The sequence below is a fragment of the Triturus cristatus genome, chromosome 1_2 (genome assembly GCF_964204655.1).
Source record: "Triturus cristatus chromosome 1_2, aTriCri1.1, whole genome shotgun sequence".
Classification (NCBI taxonomy): domain Eukaryota; kingdom Metazoa; phylum Chordata; class Amphibia; order Caudata; family Salamandridae; genus Triturus; species Triturus cristatus.
This window is the reverse complement of record NC_140580.1, coordinates 400,495,861-400,514,956: the sequence shown is the minus strand read 5'-3', so window position 1 is coordinate 400,514,956 and position 19,096 is coordinate 400,495,861. Positions and strand designations below refer to the sequence as shown.

The following is a 19,096-nucleotide window of genomic DNA, read 5'->3' as shown; positions in this document are numbered from 1 at the left end:
TTTTGGAAGAAGGTTGGCATGCAAATGGTCTGAATCTCACAACTTCAAGTAGAAAACGCAGCTGAGCTCTCATAGTCACTTTGTTTTTAAGGAACCGAGTGTAAGGCTCATGGGATAAAAGACTATCTCACTAACACTACAAGATGAGAATAGCTACAAGACAAGCAGCTTTCAAAGTCAAATGCTGCACGGATTCTTTATGTATCAGTCTGAAAGTGTGGCATTACTCTAATGAGGACTCTTAAGCTCACATGCAGAGGACTCCTGAATGGAGAAACTTCTTCCTAATATCAAGAAAATATCTTACCACAGGCACTTTGAAGGACCTTTTCTGTAGGAAATCATGGCTGTAAGGTGTACCCTGAATAGTGCCGTTTTTATTTTTACAACTGGAGGAGATAATGTAGTATTGCTTCTTGGCATATGGTCAGATCAAAGCTGTCCAGGATGCAGCAGGTACATAACCTCTGTCATTTAAAGCTGTACGAAATATCAAACTCAAGGACATTTTGCTTCGTTTAGAATGTCCAGTCTTTTGGAAGATGTAATTGCCAATACTGTGCAAGTTCAGGAGCCTAGCCACTAATTGAAACTATGGATGGTTGGGATGCCACCTAACTTGTGTAAGATGAAATGTATGCGTGGTAGACTCTTGTACAGTAGCTACGATAGATACAGAAGGCACGTGAACCACCACTGGCATTTCCATTCTGGATCTAGGAGGATCAACCTGGCCTTGGATTAGGACAGCTTATTTATTATTGCTGGGATCATAGGTAGCAGAGAAAAAGCTTTAAGAAGCATCCCTGACTAGTATCAAAAGCCCATTTTCCTTTATTCCCAGTTTATATCAAGGCCAGGTACCCCTATTTATTGTTTCCTGGAGAGGCTTTTCTGAGCATAACACAAATTGTGGAAAATGTCATGCAGCTCTTGGTCATGCTTATCTTGTAAAGTTCTGATGAGAAAGTCAGCTTCTGCATTTTGTACACCTGGTAGATGCACAGCTGTAATCTGTTGGTTCGTGGTTTTAAGCCACTTCTAGAAAAATTGAGCTTCCAGAAAAAGAGGATTGGATTATTCTCCCCTTGCTTGTTCAGTTAGACTGACAATACTGCACAGTGTACTAACACCAGCTGGGTCCTGAAACCCATCAGGAACAACTTTACAGCCAGATGGGCTGCTATCAATATCAAAAAGTTGATGTGATAAGACATGTCCTTCTTGGACTATGCCCCTTAAACTTGAATGTGATACATGTGGTCATCCTATTAAAAGAAAGAGGCATCTGCACACATCTACAGCAGTTTTTTTAACCGGTACCATCAAGGGAATGATGGAGTTACTGACAGAGTAATGGTGTCTCGACAGCTGCCAGTGAACTGACGCATGTACTCATACGCAGATGAAGATGGGGCACTAGGAACCCGCAGCAAGACACTAATGCCAGCAGAGAAGATACATGATTTACGGCATTTCATAAAACATATATTTGTCGTCTTTGGTGAATCAAGGAAAAAGCAGGGACTCAAGACATGTCTCGTTACCAATGTTTTATTGGCAGCAACTCTCCAAAAACCAACGTGTTTCAGCTTCCACCAGCCTCTCTCAAAGTGAACAAACCACATCACCACATGAAACGCATATACAACAATTTTCATCGATATGGAAAACAATCTGGTTGACCCCTTACTTCCTCACAATGTCGAACGATAGATCCTCTGAAGTCACCTTCTAGTGTGAATAAAAATCATTTAAAGAAACCCCATTGCGTTTTTATATCATATGACACATCTTTCTAACTAACAGCAGCTGCAAATCCTAAAATAAAGTACTCATATGAAAAAAATCGAATCCTTACTCTTCAATATACTTTCAATTTGCAACCATGTCAGAAAAGTCCTTTTTGCACCAAAGTGACACTAATACTTCAAGCGAGAACCAAATGCCAAAACAAAACTCAATTTTTTTAGTGACATTACACACCCACTCTTGGAAGAGGTGGAAGCATCTGAAACTCGTACCTGGCCAGAGCACTCAATGTACAAGTTACTTACCTACGGTAACGATGTATCTGGTAGAGACGATTCCAGCTGCAGATTCCTTAACGTACAATTATCCGCAGGCGTGAGACTGGATCCGGAAAATCTTTGCCACAGCATCTCTGCGCGCAGAGGCGGTGCCTCGTGACCCTGCCCCGACGTCGTACGCAAACGTGACATCAGCGAGGTCACATAAGTCCCACCCCGGGGCGTTGACGTCAGTTTTCTTAGGAGAACTTTTCCGCGCCACAACGCTGAGCCACCACAAACAAAACTGTGAGAGTATGGGAACAGTGTGCGAAAAATCAGTGAAACAAAAAGGGAGAAGCTAATGGTGAAGAACAGTACCATTAGGGACAGTGCCAAGCACTGCGTTACTTGAAAATCATGGAAAGGAAAGAGCAGAGCACCGCTCTAAGTCTATATCCCCCCTGGAGACAGAAAAATATGTGAAAAATGTCGGGGCAGACGACAAAGTCTGCAACCACAAGCTATAACAGTGAAGGGCAACAAGTTCAGAACATATGAGGAACGACAAATCACCCCAAGACAACACCAGCAAGGAGTGTCGCATCCCCCATAAAAAGCTAAGGGCTGAGGCACAGCCAAGAAACCCCAACCCAGAGGAGCGCAGAGGAGTCAGAACCCCCAAGCAACGAAAAAAGGCAGAAGCTTATGAGTAGGTCCCACACTGGAAGAACCAAGGTGCAGGGATGCAAAAGTACATATGAACCTACCGACCAAGTACCAGAAAGGAATGAGTGGAACAAAGAAACAGAACTAAGCATCCCGCCAGGGAGGAAGAGAACGAGCACCTGCAGAAGACAAAAGCCACCCGGAGGGAGGAGAGTGCAGAAGACCAAGCTGAAGGGTCCTCGTAGGACGAGGAGGAAGGGCGGGTCGTGAAGGAATCTGCGGCTAGAATCGTCTCTACCAGATACATCGTTACAGAAGGTAAGTAACTTGTACATCTGACAGAGACTACTAGCCGCAGATTCCTTAACGTAGAATAGATACCCTAGCCATACCCTGAGGGGAGGAGGGTCTGCGAGAGAACATCACCCGCTTGGAACAGAGGGCCCTAACAGGGGATGTGCCAGGGGCACAGGAAGGACGTCCTAGCCCCCTCCAAGCAGAAGTAAGCAAGAACAAGGAGAAGGGAAGACCTACCCAAGGAGCAAAGGGCACCCGCCAGAAAACCCGGAGGGACAGACAGCACCCAGCGAGTACCAAAGGAAGAAAAGAACCACCCGCAAATCCGAGGAAAAGAGGAGGAGCGGAGGCAGAGCCGGCCCCAGGAGAACACACACAACGAAGAGGACAGCTGAACAGTTTCCATCCTGAGGCAGGGAACAAGGCAGGAACGGCTCCACAGCCGATAAGTGCAGGCGTGATGAGGAAGACAGACGCGCAAAGTTCCAGCAAAGCAAGAGACAGGAGCACACGCCGAGGCCCTTGGAGGTGAACCACAACTACCAGGCATGCGCAGCAGACACCTGGCAAATACCATGAAGTAGCGTGCCCAGAACCGGCTGAGCGCCAGACGAAGACAGAGGCAAGAGAACCCCAGAGCAAGCCCTAGTGAAGGACCATCCGAGTAGCACCACCCGGCCCACGAAGAGAAGTGGGACCGGCCAGAAGATAAAGAGGCACAGGTAGTACAGACCGAAAGCCGGCAACCAGAACACGGGAGAGCACCAGGAATAACCTAGCCCCCCTCGAACATAAGACAGAGGCCCGGGCCGAAACAGCAGATAACAAGGTGGACACCAAGACAAAGCTGTTTGCACGACAAAATGCTGTCTGGCGACCCAGAGGCTAAAGAGGAAAGGCAAAACGCATAGGAGCCGATATCCCGCAGGAACAAAGACCAGCGAATACGGAGTGGGACAGAACCTGGAGCCGCACAAGCTGCGCTAAGGCGAGAGAGAGAGAGACCGCACCAAGCGGTATACAATGACGCCAGGAAAACACGAGGAACCCGAGAAGGTACCCACACCCGCCTAGCTTAAGACAGAGCTATACAATAGCGAACAAGTACCCCACCTAGGGTATTACTTGTCCCAAAACAAAACCGGGAAACCCACAGCAGAGGTCAAGAACACAAAAGACCTGTGGAAAACACCACAGGCGGCTTACCAATCAGCCAAAAAATACACAGAGGGTTCAACCTGAGGACCTATACAGCTGCACTAACAGCCAAAAATCACTCACCACAAGCTGAAGGGCTGAACCAGCAGCAAACAGAACAGAGGGGCCAACTTAAGAACCTTAAAGGCATTCCAAGACGCACGCAGCACACAAACAGGCCAACCGAAACACAAAGCCCCAAAGAGAAAGGTGGGATGAACGCCTCCCATAAGACACCGGAGGACCGACAAGCCAAAGCTTACGGAGGGGGAGGGGGACAGAGCCCCGCAAGGAGTCGTTGAATAGCAGAGTCCGCGTGGGTGTGAAATAACAGAGCCCCATCAAAAGGCAGGTCAACCAGATGCTCCCGAACATTCTCTGGAAAGACGCCATCCTGCAACCAAGCATGGCGGCAGAGGACCACTGAACTCGCCATAGCGCGGGCGAGAGAATCCGAGACGTCCAAGGCCGAACGGAGAATAAATGTAGCTAACTCCCGACCACCCCGAGTGGGAAGGGTATGCCCAGACGTGGGTCCCGTGCTCTCCATGCCACTGGAATCAAGCTATCCTGGCTGAAGAGGGGTGAAACCCCGAAACCGGTCCTAGGATGCTTGTTTCCAGTCCAGGGAGGACCTGGCTTGGCAGTTCGGGCTGGACTGTTCCCATGAGGCACAGGGTCAACACTGATTTGCATATGGCTGGGTTCAAACTGGAAAGGCATGGTGAGCAAAAAAACGATGGATTTAGGCCCAGATCTCTGTACTGGGGTGAATGTATGACATTGTTCTGCATTCTGTCCATCTATTGTTGTTTTTGCATTCGAACTCCCGACCATCCAGCACATGGTGCCGCAGATCAGCGTGGGCACCCTCGTGGAGGGTGCGAGGCAGAAGGGACTACGCGGAATCCCACAGGTTGGAAGTAAGTGGTCCGTTGGGAGTGGAGCAACCGGGTTGCCCAATTGCAAAATGCCAGTGGCCCTGGAGATGGCCCGGACAAAGGCGTCACTCTCCTCCGTAGGGCGTCGTGGGGGGGGGGGGGGGAGAAGCATCTCCTCCGTGGGCGAAGGCTGCAAACTCAGCCGCCAGTGCCCAGCTGGAGGAAGACCAGGCCAGCCCCTGTAGGATGGAAGACCCATGGACGAGTGAGGGGCCTGAGGGGTCTCCGGAGAAGGCGGAGAAGCATGCGGAGCAGCCAGCCAACTGCAGGGAGCAGAAGAGCGGGTCCGGGGGCTGTGGACACGGAGATGGCGTAGAACCCGCCCTGGAAGCCGCTGGGGAAAAAGCGACAATGCGGCATCCAGTCTCCAGTGAAGTGGAGACAAGGAGACGACAATCCTCCGGAGAGGAAGGGACTTCCGGAGAAGTCGACGATCCGACGTCGGGACGGCGCTGGGGAGTCCGCCAAAGGCATTGGTGAGTCTTCGATCGGCGACGAAGCAGCCCTCTGGGGTGCAGAGTCGACCTCCACCACCACGTGCCTCATCGGAGAAGGGGGCGGGGGTCGGAGCCAAAGCGGCCAAAGAACAGCACCTAAAAGGAGCCGGCTCGACCTCCGACGAGGCAGCCGCCTGCGCACAGGACTGAGAGGGGAGGAAAGCCATCAACACTGGACAGGTGTCAGCTCGACCTCTGGTAAGACAGCCGCCTGCCCAGAGGACCGAGGGGGACTCGTGGACTAGCCGTTAGTCCTGGCGACCTCCTGTGACACCACAGGGGAACCCCGCTGGGTTTTGCGGCAAGGCAGAGACGCCGTGGGTCTAAGAGGGGAACCCCTTAGGGCCGCACCTCGATGACACACCACCTCCAAAACCTAGTCGGCGCCAGGGGCAAAGCCCCGCGCAAGGCGAGGGATCCCCAGACGTCTCATGAAGAGGAGGGCGGTCCAAAGAAGCCTGCAGAGCCGTAGCATAGGCCTTAATCTGGGCTCTGGTCGCCCAAACGCCAGGGAACGGCGGATTGGGTGACGACGGGCGGGGGCGCACGTCCCGAGAGGAACTCGGGCCCTCCGCAGGAGGGCAGGGCTCGGTGGCAAGCTGCAGGACTTACCGGCGGGCGAACAATGCCCGTGGGGCCTCTGTGAAGGACAAAGCCGCAGCCGGCAGCTTCGGGACCCTTCTGAAGTAGAATACGGACGCTGCGACGAGACCGATCTGGACAAGCAGGCCGAAAGCAATTTCATCCGACGCTCCCGCTGGGATTTCGGCTTGAGATGCAGACAAGCTTCGCAGTCTGTAGAATCATGGTGCTCGCCCAAACACCACATACAAATAGGGTGAAGGTCCGTCGCCAACATCCGACACGCACAAGAAGCACACGTCTTGAAACCCGAAGGCATTGCACACTGTTCCCAACTCAAATGTGTTAAAAGAGGCCTGAAAACAGGTCAAGGAAACACACTCCGGATCCACATTGCACGCGGAAAGAATGAAAACTGACGTCAGCGCGCCGGGGTGGGACTTGTGTGACCTCGCTGACGTCACATCCGCGGACGTCAGGCCGGGGTCGCGAGGCACCGCCCCCAGCGTGCAGAGATGCTGTGGCAAAGATTTTCCGGATGCAGTCTCACGCCTGGGGAGAATTCTATGTTAAGGAATCTGCAGCTAGTAGTCTATCAGATAACTGATTTGTCAATATTTCATTTTGAACGACTTCACAATTTTCATTTGTAAGGTTTACCCTCAAATCCGCATTCTTTTTTTACCTCCAGAAAACCAATACAAGAACTCATACTTTACAACATTGCATCCGATAACTAATATCCTTCAATACATATCATGCTCAGAGCACAGATCTTTCAACAGCTAAGGAATGTGCAAATTCTGCCAGGCCTCTATCAACAATATCTTATAAGTGGATATAAATGTATCAACATCTACAAGAAGAAACAAGCAAAATAAAGCAATTATAGCAGCAACATGAATCAATATCAAATATTCCCAGAATATTAGAAAATCATAGCAGCATATCCACATAAAGTGATAAATCCACTGTTGGACTTTGCTTTTTCAGTGGGGTCACCCCCAGACCTTTTGCTTTTTAGACTCCTGTTTTTGACCTATTTTTCGTTGGTTTAAGGACTCTGGGCACCTTACCACTGCTAATCAGTCCTAAAGTGCGTATGTTCTCCATGAAATTGTGTTTACGGATTGGTGTTTTCATGATTGACTTATGTGATTCACTACTTAGTCCCTAGTAATGTGCACAGGGCCTGTGAATCAAATGCTGCTAGTGGACCTGCAGCACTGATTGTGCCACCCACACAAGTAGCTTTTCAAAGGATTCTCAGACCTGCCACTGCTGCGTCAGCACACAGTTTTTACTGCCATGTCGACCTGTCAAGTGCAGCCACTTGTCATGCCCTAACCTTCCCTGTAAGGCACCCCTACACAAGGCCCAAGGTACCCCAATGGGCAGGGTGCAGTGTATGTGAAAGTTAGGAAATGTACTGTTGTGTGTCACATGTCCGGATAGTGAAATACTGTACATTTTGTTTTTTCACTACTGAAAGGTCGTCTGTCCCATAGGCTTAATATGGGAGTTGCCTTGTAAGATTTTACAAGCATAACTCTCCATTGGGATAAAGTAGCGAAATGGAGTTTAGTATGCTTGAACTCCGAATTTAAATATACATCTTTTAGTGAAGATAATTTTTATGTTGTGTGTTTGGAAATGCCACTTTTAGAAAGTGGGCATTTTCTTGCTTAACCGTCCCATGTGCCTCTGCCTTTTGTGTATTCCCTGTCTGGGTTTACAGTGACAGGAGAAGGGGGATGTGCATTCACACTAGACAGACACAGGGGTTGAGCTGTGCCCTGCCTTTCCTGGGTGACTCATAGCCAGCTTGAATAGAACTGGCTACATTTAGAGAGGTGCAAGTAGTTGACACTTGCACCTGAATGGACTGTGGCTGCCTTCCACAAAGCTGTCTTCACGTCCTGTGATGAACCTGGCCTGAACCAGGCTGAACTGGATGGTGTACCAGAGGAACTTTGTCTGTACCAACTTTAAAGGAAAAGGTGGTATAACTATTGGGGCTCGGACCCCAGAACCTAAGATTACTGCTGGACTAAGGAGGGCTGTGAGGAGTGACTAACACTTTGTGTGCTTTGCTGGGTTGGCCTGCAGTTGCTGCTTCTGTCTTGGGCAGGGAAAGCACTGGACTGTTCTTTCTGCATTATGCGCATCACCAAGGGCTTGATGTAGAGCTTGCCTCCTGTTGGAAGTCTCAGGGAAATCAAAGACTTCACTTCTTCTGGGTACCGGCTTCTGGAACTGGATGCTTCAGCTGCCACAGAGAAAAAAGGTAACCGGATGCCGCCAACGACGCTGTGGCTGCTGGCTCCGTGACCTGAAGGCACCGCCACATTTCACACCGCAACACTGGTCTCACCGACTAAGACGCCGCAACCGAGGCGCTGCTTGCACTGTGACCTGTGGGCACCACCTCGCTTTACACTACGCTGTGACCGACAACGCTGCATGCACCACGACCTGTGGACACTACTTGTACAGAACACAGAGCACCGCCCGCTTTGCCCTGCAGCCCTTGACTCACTGACGACAATGCTACAAGCGGACATCGATGTTGCTGCTTTTGAACGGTGGTTTGGGGGCACTGCTCGCAAGTTAAACGACACCACGCCGTCCCACACCTCAGCCTTCACCCATCGACACCAGTGCCATGGACTTCAGTTTGTCAACCGACCCAATTGCCTGCACTGCAACTTACGGGCCCAGCACGCCGCAATGCCCCGTCAGGCCCCGCAAGTTTGGGTCTACAGAAGACCGCGCTTCAGCAACAATGCCGCTGCCTACACCATGGCCTGTCAGCACTACAACGAGCACCGCCCCACTTCGCACCATAGCCCTGGTCTCACCGACGCTGTTGGACAACCATCACCGAGCCGCTGCCTGCACCGCGACCTGAGGGCACCGCACATCACATCACATCACACCGCTCCGCTTCACACCACAGCCAGACGTCTGCTGACGCTAGCGCTACTGACTTCAAACTCAAGAAGTTCGACCTGCAACACGTGTGACTTCAAGGGCCCGAAGACTTGTGCACAGACTTCCGAAAGAGACTCCTGCCGATGCCGCACCTCCGGGGCTCACCACAAGGTCAGACGCCCCGATTCCCCAAAGGTACTGTTTTACAGGTCTCCCTGACACCGTAGCTGGTCCGCGACCGGTTGGAACTGTTGGATTGGTTTGTTCACAACGCCGCGATAGCCCCGGACATAGCTTTCAACTTCAAGGAACTGTATATAAAGTCTATTTTTGCTTTTAGATATTGTGGATTACTGTATGTTGGATTTTTTGTTTTACACAGATTAGTATTGAATATTTTTCTAAAACTGGTTTAGTGTCCTTTTGTAGTGTTTTCACCATATTACCATTTGTTATATGCAAATGCTTTACCCATTGCCTTTGAAATACGCCTGACTGCTTGTGCCAAGCTACCAATGGGTGAGCAGGGTTATTTTCGATGTTTTATCTTCTTATCCTGACTATAGTGGTGGATTCTGCCTGGCTTAGATGCATACACTAGCGAACCAGAAAACCCATTTCTGACATTCACAGTTCTCATAGCAGCCTAAATGATGTGCAAATATGCAATTGCAGCAGCAATGAATATGTGCAATTACAATTGGGTTATCCATCTCTGAAAATGCATTTATTCCTGTAAAAAGACAGCAGCTTAACAGATAAAAACAAGCAGACTTCTTTACAAATTCTCAGTCAATACAGTCATATCCCAAAAGATCTACATTTGCATGAGTTATTCACCCCACACGGACTTCCATCGCTTCATCTCTATTTAAGCCTGCAGGGAATTTCGTATGCAAATCTAAGATGTAACTCAACTCCAAGCGTCTTAATTGCATCTATTACCACTGATGTACACCCTCTCCACTGCAAAGAAAACAAGATTTTCTGTGTCACTGTTGTGTTTTTCAGAAAACTGGTTCGTCACCGATCTCCATTTCTTATTGCCCTTTGAGGTTTCAGTATTCGTTTCCGTAAAGAAGAAAATATTGCTCCCCAGAGGGAGAGGGAGAGGGAGAGAGAGGGCGCGAGAGAGAGGGCGCGAGAGAGAGGGCGCGAGAGAGAGGGCGCGAGAGAGAGGGCGCGAGAGAGAGGGCGCGAGAGAGAGGGCGCGAGAGAGAGGGCGCGAGAGAGAGGGCGCGAGAGAGAGGGCGCGAGAGAGAGGGCGCGAGAGAGAGGGCGCGAGAGAGAGGGCGCGAGAGAGAGAGCGCGAGAGAGAGAGCGCGAGAGAGAGAGCGCGAGAGAGAGAGCGCGAGAGAGAGAGCGCGAGAGAGAGAGCGCGAGAGAGAGAGCGCGAGAGAGAGAGCGCGAGAGAGAGAGCGCGAGAGAGAGAGCGCGAGAGAGAGAGCGCGAGAGAGAGAGCGCGAGAGAGAGCGCGAGAGAGAGAGCGCGAGAGAGAGAGCGCGAGAGAGAGAGCGCGAGAGAGAGAGCGCGAGAGAGAGCGCGCGAGAGAGAGCGCGCGAGAGAGAGCGCGCGAGAGAGAGCGCGAGAGAGCGCGAGAGAGAGCGCGAGAGAGAGCGCGAGAGAGAGCGCGAGAGAGAGCGCGAGAGAGAGCGCGAGAGAGAGCGCGAGAGAGAGCGCGAGAGAGAGCGCGAGAGAGAGCGCGAGAGAGAGCGCGAGAGAGAGCGCGAGAGAGAGCGCGAGAGAGAGCGCGAGAGAGAGCGCGAGAGAGAGCGCGAGAGAGAGCGCGAGAGAGAGCGCGAGAGAGAGCGCGAGAGAGAGCGCGAGAGAGAGCGCGAGAGAGAGCGCGAGAGAGCGCGAGAGAGAGCGCGAGAGAGCGCGAGAGAGCGCGAGAGAGCGCGAGAGAGCGCGAGAGAGCGCGAGAGAGCGCGAGAGAGCGCGAGAGAGCGCGAGAGAGCGCGAGAGAGCGCGAGAGAGCGCGAGAGAGCGCGAGAGAGCGCGAGAGAGCGAGAGAGAGCGAGAAAGAGCGCGAGAGAGCGCGAGAGAGCGAGAGAGAGCGAGAGAGAGTGAGAGAGAGTGAGAGAGAGTGAGAGAGAGTGAGAGAGAGTGAGAGAGAGTGAGAGAGAGTGAGAGAGAGTGAGAGAGAGTGAGAGAGAGTGAGAGAGAGTGAGAGAGAGTGAGAGAGAGTGAGAGAGAGTGAGAGAGAGAGTCAACACATAATGGGAAAAAGCATGCAAAACAATCTCCGATTTCAACACAGAGGCCAGTATACTCCTGTTAATTAGTACTCATTTTAGCAGCAATATCAAGAAAATTAAACCTTGAACTTACCTCTGCAGTTAAATTTGGTGGTATCATAATGTCTCTCAGCGCACCTACAACAAAAAATGCAATTTTGTATAAAAGATCTTGTTAAAAATGTAGCAGTCTTACGGTCAATAAGCTTTCTGTAACTAGTGATTGTGTGGAGGAGGAGAAATAACAATAAGGCAAAGCAACAATTACATCAACAATTTCAATGTAAATCTAGGGTATCTATCTACAGGAACCATAGAGGTTTTACATATTTTGGTATAACATTTTTTTTAAATGTATTCTAGTTTCAAGGTGTAGATCCAAACATCTGAGTATGTGTATATAGCTGAACTCACAGCATACAAAGCTAAGGCTCTGTCACCGAATCTAGACTAACAGTTTATGAGTTTCCAGTCTATGACAAAGAACATTTCCATGAATTGGTACAATGAGAACCATTGTCTTATGTTCGACTCTGCACTTGAGATACGACTGCTGGAGTTTACAAAGCTAGGCAAACTGTTTGCCAAAAGTGTAATCCCATTGGAGTGAGCCTGCAGAGGTATGGACCCCAAAAGATCAAGGTTTGAAGCGCCCCAATCGTGAAATACTTCAAAGACTTTATGATCTATTGCTCAATAATTTAGGACACAACTGCCTCAAATTATACTGTCATGAAGGGCTTAGCTTAAGGATGGTACATATACTATGTATATTCCGGTGCATGGGTTAGTATCAGATATATTGCAATAACAATGGACAACAAGGATCCACAGGTTTCAGTAAAAGGAATATGCTACTTACCAGTATGCATCTGTTCTTGGCATGTAGAGCTGCAGAGTTGTACACTTAGCATAGATCGCCATCTGGTGTTGGGCCCGGATGTTTGCAGTTTGTTTTTGTTCTTTGGACAGTCTTTGGAAGTCACGAGTTCGGTGACTCCTCCTTCGGTCCGTACTGCGCATGGGTTTCGGCTCCATCCTCAGATTGTTTTTCGCCAACAAGGAAATGGAGCGTAGTAATAACAGTGAGAAACCCATGTGTGTTGTATCTAAATAAGATAGACTGGAACGGATACAGGTAGCCGGGGAGGCGGGTGGGCGTGTACAACTCTGCAGCTCTACATGCCAAGAACAGATGCATACTGGTAAGTAGCATATTCCGTTCGAGGCATATGAGCTGCAGATTGTACACTTAGCATAGATTATATAGCAGTACCCAACCTTAGCGGCGACCACCGGTATCCGTTGCAGTGGTTTGAAAAAGTGTCTTTAGTACAGCCTGGCCCACACTAGCTTGCTGCTTGGAATGCACATCTACACAGTAATGTTTTGTGAAGGTGTGCGGTGTTGACCATGTGGCTGCTTTGCAGATGTCATCTAAGGGTATGTTCCCTAGAAAAGCCATAGAAGCCCCTAACTTTCTAGTAGAGTGGGCTTTAGGTGGAACAGATAATGTTCTTTTTGCCTTTTGATAGCAAATTTGTATGCACTTTACAATCCACCTAGCTATCCCGGATTTAGAGATGGGGTTGCCTTTATGTGGTGGAGAGAAGGAAACGAACAATTGTTTAGTCTTCCTGAAGGGTTCCGTTCTTTGTATGTAGTACAGCAAAGCCCTTTTAACATCGAGTGTGTGTAAGGCCCTCTCTGCAACAGATTGAGGTTGCGAGAAAAAGACAGGTAATTCCACCGATTGATTGAGATGGAAGGGGTTAATGACCTTGGGCAGAAACTTCGGATTTGTACGAAGTATGACCTTGCTGTGATGTATTTGTAGGAAGGGTTCCTGTATAGTGAACGCTTGTATTTCACCAACCCTTCTAAGGGAAGTGATAGCTACGAGGAAAGCTGTTTTCCAGGTGAGGAACTGTAGCTCACATTTATGCATTGGTTCGAAGGGTGGACCCATTAGCCGTGTAAGAACTACATTTAGATTCCATACAGGGGAAGGTGGTGCCCTGGGAGGAATTACTCGTTTAAGGCCTTCCATAAAGGCTTTAATAGCGGGCACTCTGAACAGTGATAAATGCTGTCTGTTTTGTAGATAAGCAGCGATCGCTGCTAGGTGTAGGCGTATGGATGAATATGCCAGGTTACACCTGTGAAGATGGAGCAGATAGCATATGATGTGCTGTATGGATGCATCTAAAGGGTTGATTGTATTGTTACGGCAGTAAATTACAAATCTTTTCCACTTTGCGGCATAGCATGCTCTAGTGGTAGGACGTCTGGCTTCCATGATGATGTTCATGCAATCAGGGGGAAGGTTAAGGTATCCAAATTCGAAGATTTCAGGAGCCAGATCGCAAGGTTGAGCTGAGCTGGGTCCGGGTGCCTGATTTCTCCATGGTTCTGGGTTAGGAGGCATGGGGACAGGTGCAGTTTTTGATGTGGTACCACCGATAGCTGTAGTAGTGTGGTGTACCACGGCTGCCTGGCCCATGTTGGGGCTACCAGAATGAGTGTGAGGGAGTGCTGCTGTAGCTTCCTTACCACTAATGGAATTAGCGGGAGAGGTGGAAAGGCGTATGCAAATCTGCCTGACCAGTTCATCCATATCGCATTGCCCTTGGACAATGGGTGTGGGTATCTGGCGGCGAAGCTTGGGCATTTTTTGTTTTCGTGGGTGGCGAAGAGGTCTATCTGAGGATGCCCCCACTGTTGGAAGAATGGGTGAAGAACTTGTAGATGCAGTTCCCATTCGTGTAGTTGTTGCGTTTGTCTGCTGAGCAGATCTGCCACGGTGTTTTGTACGCCTGGAACGTGCTGTGCCAGGAGAAAGATGTTTTGGGGAATTGCCCATCTCCATATGCTCTGGGCTAAGCGGGAGAGCTGGGGAGAGTGTGTCCCCCCCTGTTTTTGGATATAATACATTGCAGTCATGTTGTCTGTGCGAATGAGGACTGCTTTGCCCGAAATCTGTTTTTGAAAAGATTTTAGGGCTAGAAAGATCGCCAAGAGCTCCAGATGGTTGATGTGGAGCGATTTTTGCTGTGGCGTCCATAGACCTTGCATGGTGAGGTGTAAGTGGTGCGCTCCCCAGCCGGAGAGCGATGCGTCCGCTGTTAGAATCACCTGAGGAACCGGGTCCAGGAATGGCCGCCCTTTGGAAAGGTTTGTGGTGTTCCACCACTGCAGAGAGTGATGGGTGCGGCCGTCCACCAACACCAGATCCGTCAGCTGACCCTGGGCCTGGTTCCACTGTTGTGCTAGGCACTCTTGAAGTGGACGCATGTGAAGTCTTGCATGGGGCACTATGAAAATGCAAGACGCCATCATTCCTATGAGCTTCATAAACACTCTTGCTGGAAGAGAGTGTTGAGGAAGGAATGTTTTGCGCAAGGCTTGTATGCTTGCGATTCTGGCTGAGTTTGGATAGGCAATACCTTTGGAGGTGTCTATAGTGGCCCCGAGATATTGCTTTGTATGAGATGGTATGAGGTGGGACTTTTGGTAGTTCACCGTGAAGCCTAGCTGGTGGAGCAGTTGGATGGTGCGGTTTGTATGTTGCACACATTGGTGGTAGGACGCGGCTTTTATCAGCCAGTCGTCTAAGTAGGGGAAGACGTGAATCTGTTGACGTCTGAGGTGTGCTGCTACTACCGCTAGGCATTTGGTAAACACCCGTGGTGCGGTGGTGACCCCGAAGGGGAGAACCGTGAATTGGTAATGCTGACCGTCCACCACGAACCTGGGGTACTTCCTGTGAGAAGGGTGTATTGGAATGTGAAAGTATGCGTCTTTCAGATCCAAGGTAGTGAGAAAGTCTCCCTGACAGAGGAGCGGGAGGACTTGTTGTAGGGTGACCATGTGGAAATGGTCTGAATGTATGTATGCATTGAGAGGCCGGAGGTCCAGAATGGGCCTCAGGGTCCCGTCTTTCTTCGGTATCAGGAAATACAGAGAGTAGACCCCTAAATTTTGCTGATTGACGGGGACCTGCTCTATAGCGTGTTTTTGGAGGAGGGAGAGCACCTCCTGTTTGAGTAGTGTGGAATGTTCTTGAGACATTGGACGGTGTCTTGGTGGGATATTGGGTGGGGTAGATGTTAGCTCGAGACAGTACCCTGACCGAATAATTTGAGTCACCCATTTGTCCGATGTTATGGACTCCCATGCGTGGATAAATTGTTGTAGTCTGCCCCCGACCGGAGTGGGATGGTCTGGGGGGAGGGAAGGGAAGTCATTGTGCGGGCGGGGTTGCGGAACGGGTGGTGTTAGTTTTGCCCCTGCCCTTATTGTTGTTGCCTCTGTAACCACCCCTTTGGTTGCCCTTTGAAAAGGTATTTTGAGGAGGGGACTTGTAGGAGGTAGAGGCGCTATCGGTGGAGAAGCCTCTGCCTGTGCTACGAAAGGATGAGCGTCGAAAGGAACGTTTAGGGGCCTGTGATTGGAGTGCCCCCATAGACTTTGCTGTGTCTGTGTCCTTTTTCATCTTTTCCAACGCTTCGTCCACCTTTGGCCCAAAGAGAGTTTGTTGGTCAAAAGGGTGATTTAGTATGGACGCCTGGACTTCAGGCTTGAACCCTGAGATCCTGAGCCAGGCATGACAACGAAGCAGGACACTGGTATTTATTGCTCTAGAAGCAGTGTCGGCTGCATCGAGGGCACACTTAATGGAGGTGTTTGTAATTAGTTTACCCTCCTGTATCAGGTCATGAGCCTTGCGCTTGTGTTTTTCGGGGAGGTGCTGCATAAGAGCCTCAAGTTCGTCGTAGTGTGCTCTGTCATAGCGCGCAAGTAGCGCTTGTGTATTTGCAATGCGCCACATGTTTGCAGCTTGGGAGGTGGTGCGTTTGCCAGACGCGTCTAAAAGTTTCGATTCCTTGTCTGGCGGTGGGGCTTCCCCTGAGGACTGGGAGTTAGCCCGCTTTCTAGCTGTGGAGACAACTAGGGAATCTAAGGGAGCAGGGCCCTTAATGTATGCAGGGTCTGTGGGTGCCGCCTTGTACTTTTTTTCTATTCTAGGGTTCAGTACCCTGGCCCTGACAGGGTCTTTGAACACCTCTGCAGCATGCTTGGTGACACCTTTAAGCATGGGAAAAATAGACGGGGACTTGTCCTGAATGTCAAATGTGTCCAGTAGGAAGTCATCTTCCACTGGTTCGCTATGCATGTCCACCCCATGGTAGTGTGCTGCTCTCTGCACTAAGTGGTGAAACCCTAAGGAGTCCTCTGGAGGAGACGGCCTGGATGGGTATAGGTCGTCCTGAGGCATATCAGGTATGTCAGGGTTGTGGTAGTCTTCCCATGGGTCTGGGGTCCCCGGTGGAGTGGGGTCCATTGGGGCGTCCGCTGGGTCATAATGTGGATCCCCGAAGTCCGGATCTGGGGACGGGGTCGGGGAGTGATAAGGTAAGGGTGGCGGAGATCTGGGAGGGGGAGGAGGAGGTAGTGGGGAGGGCACTCTGAGAGGAGAAGTAGCAGAGTCCTTCCGTTTGGGCGGTGGAGGAGGAGCCGGTGTGTCAAGACGTCTTTTCTTGACAACTAAAGTCAATAGCCCAGTCTTTGGATCTTTAAAGAGAGTCTTTTGCAAAGGGTCTGGTGTAAAGAGATCCAGTGGCGCCGAATCGTCCGCTGGCGCCGATGTTTTCGGAGCCGAGGGTTTCGATGGTTTCTGTGCGCCATGCTTTTTTGGAACCTCTGGTTTTTTCGGCGTCGAAGGAGTTTTCGGCGCCGGAGCGTCGGTGCCGACAGATTTGTGTTTGTTTTTCGTCGGCACCGAGAGTCCAGGCTTCGGCACCGGTGGCTTCGGAGTCGAGCTGGGTATCACTTTCTTCGGTGCCGGATGGTGTTTTTCGGCACCAGGCGTCGGCTGGCTCGTGCCCGAGCTGCCGTGAGACTTTTGAGGCTTCGACACCGGGCCCGAAGGTGGGGTGATGGAAGCTGTGTGCTTGGTTTTACCCAGGCGAGGGTGTAACCTGAGTCTCTTTGGTTTTGGGCGCAGGGGTGGGAGGGGGTACAGTACTCACGACCCGCTGCGCCAGTGTGATGTCCTCCACGTCGGAGTCGTCGGCCTCGGAAGCGCTGACGACGTCGTCCTCCTGCTCGGTGTGTAGTTGCCCCGAAGCTTCGGCGTCGTCTCCGAAGATGTCCGGTGGAGCCGCGGTCGAGGAGTGCGCCATGGTGCGTCGAGCTCTTCGATCCCGGATGGTCTTTTTAGATCGAAAAGACTTACAGGCGGGGCAGTCTCTAGCCTCGTGTTCTGGTGAGAGGCAAAGGTTACACACCTGATGGAGGTCGGTGTGGGGAAATTTAGACCCACATTTTGGGCACTTTTTGAACGGAGTCCTTTCCATCGGCCGGGACCGGAGTCGAGGAGGGCCCGTAGGCCGGTGCCGATGTACGGGATGGAGAAAAGTGCCGCTTCGAGAGATGAAGATTGATGAAGAAAACTCGAAGAACGAGGATTTTCCGTCGAGGCTGGAACCGTAGAAGTTCGAAGCCGGAGCACGAAGTATCACATCCGAGCCCGATGGCGGAAAAAAACAATCTGAGGATGGAGCCGAAGCCCATGCGCAGTACGGACCGAAGGAGGAGTCACCAAACTCGTGACTTCCAAAGACTGTCCAAAGAACAAAAACAAACTGCAAACATCCGGGCCCAACACCAGATGGCGATCTATGCTAAGTGTACAATCAGCAGCTCATATGCCTCGAACATATATATTACTGTAGTGTTATCCACCTGGTTCATCACCACCTTGCCATGTAATTTTCTTTGACAAGGGCTTAGAGTGAAGGTCAACATCTTTTAAAAGCCAACAGAATAATGTACTGTTAAGTCTTACACATGCCATTTCACCCATTCCAATGTTCACCCACACAGCTCTCAAACACATCAGCTGAGTCTTTGATGTGACTGTCTGCTGTGGAACTGGAGTGGTTATAGCCCCCACCCCCGTTAACAGATTCATGGATTTCCACCACTGACACAAATGTGTACACTCTGCACAAGAATTAATTAGCCACTTAGACTTAAGACTAACCACTGGCCAATAAATTACTATTATGGCTGCATACATGTAGCTTAACAATTGGCAAAGTCAAATGCTTGACACCATTCTGTGAGAGGGGGAACTGTGTGGGCTCACAATATTTAGCAGGTATCAAGTGTTTGGTTGCTGTGGATAGTACAGCCTATGAATGTTTCAGATTTTGCCATTTGCAACTGCTTGCCATTGGCTTTGTGAATGATGCAATATTCACCTGAATGGGTGGTTATAAATGAAGTGGATCTTCCGGCCACTTCAAACTAGGGGAGCCACATCTGTTTTTTTGGCGAGGTTTCATTTTAACAAGCCCTCTGGAGAACAAAGTCTGTTGGTGTTTCCTCTGCATTGTTCTCCAAGTGCACCATTGGCAGTACAATTTACAATCTGTACTGGACAAATTACTTACCTTCGGTCATGCCTTATCTGGTAGAGACATGATCTAGCCACAGATTACTTACCTAATTTCCGAGGCGTCCGGCTGGATCCGGAAGACTTTTGCTCGAGCAATACACTTGTGCGCAGGTAGGTGGTGTAGGTCAGCTCTGAACGACATCTGCGTTACCTATATAGACGCCATCTCGCCACGCTGACATCAGTTACTTTTCACGACTTTCCACACCAGGAGCGCTGAGCCATGAAGTGCACCGACAGTGGTGTGTTTAGAACAACTAGGGCACTG

The 19,096-nt window shown here is 50.2% G+C and overlaps 1 protein-coding gene across 2 annotated transcripts in view; it reads right to left on the bottom strand.

Moving 5' to 3' along the window:
• PTEN (phosphatase and tensin homolog) overlaps nt 1–19,096 on the bottom strand; it is a 231,178-nt gene that overhangs the window by 111,292 nt on the left and 100,790 nt on the right. For both annotated transcript variants that reach the window (XM_085605587.1, XM_085605590.1), the window contains exon 4: nt 11,458–11,501. In XM_085605587.1, coding sequence (XP_085461713.1) covers nt 11,458–11,501 — 44 coding nt within the window. The remainder of the gene's footprint in view (nt 1–11,457; nt 11,502–19,096) is intronic.